Source organism: Pan paniscus, chromosome 7 (assembly GCF_029289425.2).
Source record: "Pan paniscus chromosome 7, NHGRI_mPanPan1-v2.0_pri, whole genome shotgun sequence".
Taxonomy (NCBI): Eukaryota; Metazoa; Chordata; class Mammalia; order Primates; family Hominidae; genus Pan; species Pan paniscus.
Genome location: NC_073256.2, coordinates 162,526,538 through 162,536,039, shown reverse-complemented (window position 1 = coordinate 162,536,039; position 9,502 = coordinate 162,526,538). Strand labels below are relative to the sequence as shown.

General features: G+C 46.7%; 1 protein-coding gene and 1 pseudogene across 1 annotated transcript in view; one reads left to right on the top strand and one right to left on the bottom strand.

Moving 5' to 3' along the window:
* Positions 1-4,531: 4,531 nt before the first annotated feature.
* Positions 4,532-7,716, bottom strand: LOC117981553 (putative uncharacterized protein ZNF252P-AS1; annotated as a pseudogene).
* An 802-nt stretch (positions 7,717-8,518) lies between these two features.
* The window catches only part of LOC117977982 (zinc finger protein 252-like), a 41,085-nt gene continuing 40,101 nt past the window's right edge, over positions 8,519-9,502 (top strand). Inside the window, 2 exon segments of the mRNA XM_063606537.1 lie at positions 8,519-8,586; positions 8,677-8,738. Coding sequence (XP_063462607.1) covers positions 8,519-8,586; positions 8,677-8,738 — 130 coding nt within the window.

Genomic DNA, 9,502 nt, shown 5'->3' with positions numbered 1-9,502 from the left:
TGCAGTAAGCCATGACTGCACCACCCTGCACTCCAGCCTAGAAGACAGAGACCCTGTCTCAAAAAATAAAATAAAATATAGGAGAATGGATGTCAGTAAATAAATGAAAGGCACAAAGTCATTAAAGACACCATCATACAAGAAATTAAAGCCAAAAAAATTATCATCTAATTTTTAAGTTAGGAAAAATTATAAGAAAATATATACCAAGAAGGAAGATGAAAAAAAAGAATATGATATCAATTAAGGAAAAAAATAACCATATATTTCCATAGTTAAAGTGAATGCTTGGGAATGGGTACTGCTATAAATTTTCCTGACTATAAGCATCTCACAAAAATCAGTGAAAATGCAGGACAGGAATGTGCATGTCCTGAAGAGAAGGCAGGTATCGGAGCCTTGGAATCTTCTTTATAAAGGGCCCAACTCCAGAGATGGCCTTCCCATAACAGTCATATTTACTTAGACTGGATTTTGCAAGGTTTTAGCATATGCTTCTTTCATAAACAGTTAAAGATAGTCCTAAGCTATCAAAAGCACATTTGCTGGCAAATATGGCTCTGAGAACACTAACAACAATTAGTTCATGTCCAGTTATTAACAGTTCACTTGATCTTACAACTAACTAATGAGGTAGATGACATACATTTTGTTATTATCTCCATTTTATAAATGAAGGAAATGGATTCTCAGAGAGCTTAAGGGACTTGCCCAAGATCTCTAAGCTTGGGTCAAAGTCTTAGACTTTTCAGCTGGTCAGTACATGATAGTGCATGGGCACCAGTCTACCTGGGTTCTAGTTTGGTCAATTATTAGAAGTGTGACCTTGGCCAAATTACTCAGCTTCTATATTATTTAGGTCCCTTATCTGTGAAGTAGGAAAAAACGATAATAATTACTGGAATGGTTAACTTTACCTGTCAACTTGACTAGCCATGGGGTGCCCAGATTAAACATTATTTCTGGGCAAGGGCACTTCTGGATGAGATTAGCATTTGAATCAGCAAGGTAGATTCACCTTCCCAACATGGGTGCACATCATCCAATCTGTTGGGGATGTGAAATAGAAAAAGTGGAGCAAGAGGAATTTGCCCCTTTATTCCTGTCTCACCTTGAGCTGAGACATCTAATTTCATTTTCTCCAGCCCTGGGACAGAGGTTTATGCCGTCAGCTCCCCTGGTTCTTAAACCTTTTTTAAAAAAATATAAATTGCCCAATCTCAGCAATGAGAGAATATAGCAATGAAAAAAAAGACTTTCTTTTTTCTGTTTTTGTTTTTTTTTTTTTTTTGAGATGGAGTCTCGCTCTGTCACCCAGGCTGGAGTGCAGTGGCACGATCTCGGCTCACTGCAAGCTCTGCCTCCCAGGTTCCCACCATTCTCCTGCCTCAGCCTCCTGAGTAGCTGGGACTACAGGCACCCACCACCTTGCCTGGCTAATTTTTTGTATTTTTGGTAGAGATGGGGTTTCACCGTGTTAGCCAGGATGTTCTCGATCTCCTGACCTTGTGATCTGCCCACCTCAGCCTCCCAAAGTGCTGGGATTACAGGCATGAGCCACTGCGCCCGGTCTAAGACAAGACTAATACACCATGCCTGCTGTATGTAACAGAAGCGTTTGCTCAAAGGCTGACTGAATAGAAAGTTCTCTCTCGAGCATGTTTGTCTCTCAGGAGCCCGCTTACCCCAGCACCTTCCTGGGTCAGTCATCCACAGCTATTTATCCATGCAGCGCTGTATCTGACAGATTGTGGAGGGTTTAGTAAAGTCAAAATCTTGCTTCTTGGGAAGAGGCTCAGTGGATAACGTCTTCCACAAGAGCTCTGGAGCTTCAGTGGGGGTGATAGTGTTACAGTAGGTAGTCAGGCAGTCAGGAGAGCCCCCCCACCCACCAGGAACACCAGGTGACCATCAGGGGACAGTCAGGTAGTTGTTAGTTGTCTCTCTCAAATAAGAATTGGTTGCTGCCAGCACCAGGGAAAGGCAGTCTCCCAACAGATAGAAAAAACCTGAAGCTGGTGATCAGCAGCTTCCCAATGAGATCTTAGGAGTTGGGCAAGTGGGCTTGAGCATGCACACAGGGCGGTGAAGTGGCAGAGTTTAACCGGTTGATACCTTATTAGAAGACTCAACTGGTGAGGAAAGAAACACCTTAAGTGAGCATACACACAACTCCAGTAAACACACTGGGCATGTGTCCCCACTTCCACCCTGCACATGTGGACAGCCCACCCCAAGGGAGGAATCAGAGGAGAAGGGATGCTCCCCAACCCCCGACCGCCACAACCTTGCCAATGTATAAAACCCCAAGTCAAGGGTCAAACTGTGCACTTGATCTCTTGAGTGGCCCACTTGGCCTTCTTCCAAGTGTACTTTACTTCCTTTTGTTCCTGCTCTAAAGCTTTTTAATAAATGTTCACTCCTGCTCTAAAACTTGCCTCCATCTTTCCCTCTGCCTTATGCTTCATGCCTCTCCGTCAAATTCTTTCTTCTGAGGAGGCAAGAATTGAGGCTGCAGCAGACCCATGTGGATTTACCACTGTTTACAATAGATCACACTGCAGCGAAGGAGACAGAAACGCCACAAAAGACCCTGCAGCCCGTCAGGGAAGGAAGCCCGAGCGTCCCAGACGGCCAGGCCTACCAGGGGGACTAGCGCGAAAAGCCTAACTGTGCGTTCCTGGAGAGATCGGGGGAGGGTTCAGAGCTGACAGCAGCACCAGGCCAGCAGTCCCACGCACACCCCAAGACTCATCTCCTTTCCTGCTCCCAGAGGGAGGAAACAACCTGGGCGGGAAGTGTGGTCCTGAGAAGCCCTGAGGCAGCTTCTGGACTTGAACACAGCTGGATCCACTCTAGGTGCCCTTGGGGGACTATGGTCTCGGTGGTGTCCGGACGCACTGAGGCATCCTCTCTACCCTCACCCACTCGCCCGAGCTGTGCTGGGTCCCCAAAAGCCCCAGTGGGACTTCCTTGCCCGCACCTGCCCTTGCGCAGCTGGAGGCGAGGGAAGCCGCATGTGATCCTTACGGATAGCTGCGCTGTCTTCAGACGCTCAGAGCATCCCCCACTGACCTTAGCTTTCTGCCTTTCCAGCTCCTTTACAGTTGGGATGTTTTTTATTGTCGAGTTGCGCTATAGCAGAATGTTTGTGTCCACCACAAAATGCCTGTGTTGAAACCCAGTCCCCACTGAGATGGTTCAGATGCGGTAATGAGGGTGGAGGCCCAAGACAGGATTAGGACGAAGGGCCCGAGGCTTCCCATTTCCGCTAGGCAAAGGTGCTGTGTGAAAACAACAGTCTGCAAACCAGGGAGCCACCTTCACCAAGAACGGCCAGCTGGCACCCTGATCTTGGGCTTCAGCCTCCAGAACTGTGAGAAATAAATTGTTGTCAAAGCCATTTAGCCTATGGTAGTCTGTTTAGACAAGTCGTAAAAGTTATTTATATATTCTGGATATTGTGCCCTTATCAGATATATGATTTGCAAGTATTTTCTCCCATTCTATAGGTTGTATTTTCACTTTCTTGATGGCATTTCTTGAAGCACGAAAGTTTTTCATTTTGAAGTCCAACCTATCTTATATTTGGTTGCGTTTGTGGTGTCACTTATAAGAAACTATTGCCTAACTCTAGGTCACAAAAATTTATACCTTTTTTTTTTTCTAAAAGTTTTATAGTTTTAGTCTTACAAATAGGGGTTTCATCTTTTTTTTTTTTTTTTTTTTTTTTTTTGAGACAGAGTTTTGCTCTGTTGCCCAGGCTGGAGTGCAATGGTGCAATCTTGGCTCACTGTAACCCCTGCCTCTTGCCCTTCTGCCTCTGCCCTTCCATGAAGACATCTTCAGCCTGCTTAGGCTGGACACACTGTGCCAGTCTTGCTATACGGATGGCCTCCACCTTGCTGCTCTTTCCTGCTTTGGTTCCCCCAGCCCTGGTATGGATGCTACCTTGCTCAGCTTTACTTTATACCTTTGGGACTAAGTTGTCTGGAAAGGAGAAGAGGAAATGTAGAATCTTGGCCTTTAGAATTAAAAGGCTGTGGTCTTTTTATTATGCCATGTTTCCTGCTTGCTGTATTTCTTCAGGTTGTGAGGCAGATAACAAAGAGTTGCCTCTCCAAAAGGAACCCCCAAAGCATGAAACCACAGTGGGTGGTATGTGTTAAAAAGGAGATATTGACTAAGCACCCAACTTTTTTAAAGCCTACAGAGTTGTGAGTCTACTAGAGAAATATCAGGGAAATCTTTGTAGAGGAAAACTAAGAAAATGTTTAAGAAAGTACTAGTCAAGTACATGTGAAGATAAATCACAGTGATCCATAAAAACATTCCATGGGAGAAAAGCCAGGAGTATAACAATGTTGACAGCATCCTAGACTTGACCTCAAACCCTGTAGCATATCTGAATGTTCCCACAAAAGAGAAAACCTATCAACGTAATTCATCTGGACACAGCTTCAGATAACTCACATTTTAACAATCACCAGAAAGCCCACATCCTAATGAAATCTCAAAAACATGCAGAATGTCAGAGTACAGCCTTTAATGAGCACCCAAATAGTTACCATGGAGAGGAATTGTGTAGTGTAGTGAACATGGTAAGCCTTAAGAAGGACTAACACAATTTAGAAAACACCAGAGATTTCACTATAAAGACAAGTTCTATGAAGGCAGAGTGTGGGAAAACCTTCAACTACAGCTCTAATCTTGTGTAACACCAAAGAATCCACATTGGAAATAAGCCTTATCAGTGTAACAAATGTGGAAAGGCCTTTGTTTAAAGTTCTAACCTAATTTCCCATCACAGAACTCACACTGGAGAGAAACCCTATGAATGTAATGAGTGTGAAAGGGCATTCTCTCTGGGATCAACCATTATGAAGCATCAGGGGAATACTACTGGTGAGCAACCCTACACACATGTAAAAAATGTGGAAAGGTCTTTGGTCAGCATCCAGCCTTTATTCGACATCTGGAAGTTCACACAGGGTAGAAATCTTATGAACATACTGGATGTGGAAAACCCTAAAAATAACAGTTCTGCCCCCTTAGCCATGGAAGAGCAGACTGCTGAAAGCAGAGTACAAAGTAATAAAGACAATGTGCTAAAGGTCATTTAAACCACGGACAGACTAGATCTTAGAGAAGTACAGTTCCTCCAGGATGTGACTGCTGTGTGCTGTGACCAGAAAGTAAATTGTACTCTACTAGTTTCAGCTGGAAAACAGTAAATATTTTTCTGAAACGTTAATCTGATCTTGCCTCTCCCTGCTTAAATCCTTTAATGACTTCCCACATCCTATAGCAGCATTTCTCAAAGCTGCTAACAGCAGAGGTAATGTGGAAGGAAAATGAAATAAAATAAATAACATTAAAGTTTAAAATAACAAACACAACATAGGTAATAGTTACCATTTAGTGTAGGCTATTTAGAAGTTATACATAGGCTAAGAAATTTAAGCAGCCCCTCTCAGCATTGCTAAGAAGTTGCACCTGCGAGCTTATCTCAACTTTCCAAGCTTATCTCCGGCCTCGCGACTCCCTCATACTTCCGTAATTCCTGTTTTCCCTTACCCCAGCTCTGTCCAGCTTCAAGGTTGACTGGTCAAGATAACTAAATGTAAGTTTTCTCAGAATTGTCACAGGTTGAATAATTTACTGTCTCTGTCTGAAACTTGTATCCTGCCTTGCTTTTCACGCCTGAAACGACATATAAGCAAGCCTGCTTTCTTTGTCTGGGTCGGTAGCCATTTTGGGCATGAGCCTGCTGTAGGCTCCGGTGCCCGAATTAAAGTTCTCTTTGGTCTCCAACTGTCTCTTCGTCTTCCTTGGCTAGAGTCTTACTGCAACAGTCAGTGCTCACTAAATACCCCTAGTGAGTTTGGGATCAAGGGAGTAGGAAAGCAGGAAGAAAAGAAATAACAGTCAACAGGGGAAGTGAGAGATGTTGCAAAGGCCGCTCTCAGAACGGACCCCACTATCCTTAAAAGAAAAGGCTAGCTTGTGCCAATGGGCCAGAGTGGAACAGGCATCCCATGGAGTATACCTGGAAGATTCCTGGGTCTTCTGCATGAGTTGCCCCTAATGCCCACAGTGTTTCTAAACGAGAAGGCAGGTACGTGGTACTTGGGGCGGCCATCTGTGTTAGCTAACTGCCTTTATCCAAAGTTAAAATAAACCTCATGTCTCTATGACAAGCAGGTAATTGCAACTTGGAGCCAGCCATCTGCTAAACTCCCACAGAGACAAGGAGGGAAGCTATCTTCCTTGGCCTTTTTATTTCAAAGAAATGACTCCAAGGTCCTTAAGAAAGAAATTCCTGGTTTATAAAACTGGCAAGAGGCTTATGCAGCTTTTTAAAAAATTTACATACATTTCAAGAGGGCAAAGAAAGATTTTCCTATTACAAAGTTTTCTAAAAGAAATGGTCTTAGTAAAAGGAAAGGAGTGTCTCTTCCCTTGGGCACCATGAAAAATCCAACTTTTAAAAAAATATTTAGGGCCGGGCGTGGTGGCTGACACCTGTAATCCCAGCACTTTGGAAGGCTGAGACGGGTGGATCACTTGCGCTCAGGAGTTCAAGACCAGCCTGGGAAACATGGCAAAACACCACCTCTACAAAAAAAATACAAAAACTAGCTGGGCGTGGTGGTGGGCGCCTGTGGTCCCAGCTACTCCGGAGGCTGAGGTGGGAGGATCGCTTGAGCCCAGGAGTTGGGCCGTAATTGCGCCACTGCACTCTGGCCTGGGAGACGGAGAGAGACCCTGTCCCGCCCCCACCTTCAACCTCCCCCCCGAAAATTAAAGATTTAGTGTGGTGGCGCGTTGCTTGTAGTCCCAGTTACTCGGGAGGCTGAGGCAGGAGGATCGCTTGAGCCCGGGAGGTCGAGGTTGCAGCCTGGGCGACAGAGCAAAACCCCGTCTCTAAAAAATAAGATACCCTATGGCTCTTCCCACAACTGCTCATTCTCTGACATCTTAATGCTCCCACTGTCCCACTGAAGACGGGCTGCTTTCCTTTCCATTCTCGTAAGTCCTCCCTCCGGGCCCGTGCTCCTCACCTGCCCGGGTCGCACCTGGCCTCTCCCCTCACTCCGCTTCACCCCCGCCCGCCGCCCGTTCCGCAAGCGCGTCTCAGCACCGAGTGGTTGGTTCTCGAATTCCAGCTCCACCGCAATAGTTCTGAAACCTCTCTGCACCTCGGCTTCCTCATTTAAGCGATGGCAGCAGCCTTCTAGAGGGGGCGATGAGGTCAAAAGACTACAGGTGGGAAGTGCTAGGTGCACAGCGGGCGCGAGCTGGATTCTGAGCTCGATCACTACTTGGAGATGGGGGGAAAGTCGCCCGAGAGAGGGGGACAGTGCGCGGCGAGACGTCCTAGGTCAGGAAGGGCCGGGGTCCAGAGCACGGAGAACAACCCCCGGTTGAGGAGCGTCCGCAGGAACGCTCGGTGTTGGGGTCCTTCCTTCGCAGCCGCACGCCGCCGGCGGCACCTCTGCACCTGCGCCCTCTCGCCCGCAGATTCCGCCAAGGGCTGGTAGGGACGTGACCGGGAAGGAACAGGACTGCCGGAGCATTGAGTACTATCAGCCGCCTAGAGCGGACCCACGAAACCTGGAATTCAATTGGTTGCTGAGCCGAAGGGCAGGGCGGAAGTTCAGATTAGGCATTTCCGGCCCAGGGGGTTTGGCTCGCCGCGGCTCGGGGTTTCGCGTTCGCGCTCCTTCCCTTCCCGTGGTCGAGCCGAGTGAGTCCCGAGCTAGGGCCCCTGGTGCGGAGGTGCCGGAGTGGCGCTGGGGCGGGCAGGGACGGTGCCGTGGTTCTGAGAGGCCGAAGGTCGGGCCCCGCGGCCTCAGTGACCCGTAGAGGACGCGTCGAGGGCGGCTGCGGGGTGCTGAGCGCCCGCTTTGTGTTGACCGAGGGGCGGGCAGGGCGAGGGTGGTGTGAGGCACGAGCGGAGGCAGCGGGGCGTGCAGGTCTACGGGCTGTCATCCACGCTCCCGAGCAACACTGAGGCAGGGAAGCCAGATGGATAAAAAGATCTCGCAGAGGAAGGGAGTTTGGGCAATGTCAGGGGATGAGCTGAATTGTGCTTTTTTTTTTTTTCAGAAGAGAGAAAAGTGCATTTCATTTAGCAGGAATGTATTGATTGAAAGGGTAAAGCTGTGAGAGCTGTGGTGTGAAGGAACTTCTGTTTTGGGGAAGGAAAGGAATAGGCAGGAGGTGATATCTCACAGATGGGCTGGAACAAGCTCAACACTCATTCATTTAGTAGGCACTCGGTAAATGCTGACTTACTGATTAGGACAATTGAGACTTAGTATTGTTTGCGGTTTGCTAATACTGTGCTGAGCATTTTATACATATTCTCACTTAACGCAATATAGTCACTTAAGGAGTAGTGTCAATCTCATTTTATGGTCTGTGGAAAAACTCAAGTCACTTACCTGAGACCTCTGCATGAGTAAGTGGTGGATCCAAGGTTAGAACTCAGTCCTATTCGAGTCCAGAGCCCATGCGCCTAATAGCAGCATTACATGCCTGCCGCATGCGTTTAGGAGTGAAGGCAGAGTACACTAAGAGGTACCGCTTGTGATTCACAAAGGGCATAAGCAGCAGGGGCCAGTCAAAGGCAAGCCCTGTCTGAGGACTGGAAGATTCCCTCTGACCAAGGTGTGCCTCAGCTGGAGACTGTGAAGACATCAATGAGCTTATGTTCAGCGGCCAGTCAGAAAGTCTGTCCAACAAAGGCTTAAATGATGATGAGACAGGGTTTGTTCCAGAGTTTGTTGTGAAATGCCAGGGCTCTAGAACGTGTCTCCAACGTTCTCTTGGCTTTCCTTTGTGGTCACTCCATTCCCCTTATTTCCTTTCAGATGCCTCTTGGCAAACTTCCCTTAACATCTTGGTGACGAGAACTGGGCCTTGCGGTCACCTAGAGCGGAAGGAAAAGGGCGCATTTCCTCCTGAACTAAACTAAGGAATTTGTTTATGTGTAGAGGGCTGTGGGGAGGTGACTTGTTGTGTATGCTGAGGCCAATTGGGAAGGCTTTTGTGGGAGTGACACATGTCACTGCTAAAATAAAACCAGATTTGTGGTTTTAGATGTCATCTGTGTACTGACAGTTTTCATTATATACCCAGCCAGCCCAACCTCACTCCTGAATTTTCAACTTGTATATCCAAATGCCCTAATTTTCCATTTATAAATCTAATAGGTATCTTAAACATTACTGTATACAAGACAACTTTTACATTTAATCTTTCTGCAGTCTTACTCTTTTGAGTATATGGAAATTTCATAATTTCAGTTGCTCAGGCCAAAAATCTTGGTGTCTCGTCCTACATGAAATTCATCTGCAAATCCTATTGATGGTACCTTTGAAATGTATCCATAATCTGGCTGCTTTTTGTCACTTCTGCCACCACCAGTCTGGTCCAGGACATTCATCTCTAGCTGGATTGTTGCTAGAACCTTCTGACTGGTTTCCTGTTTTTG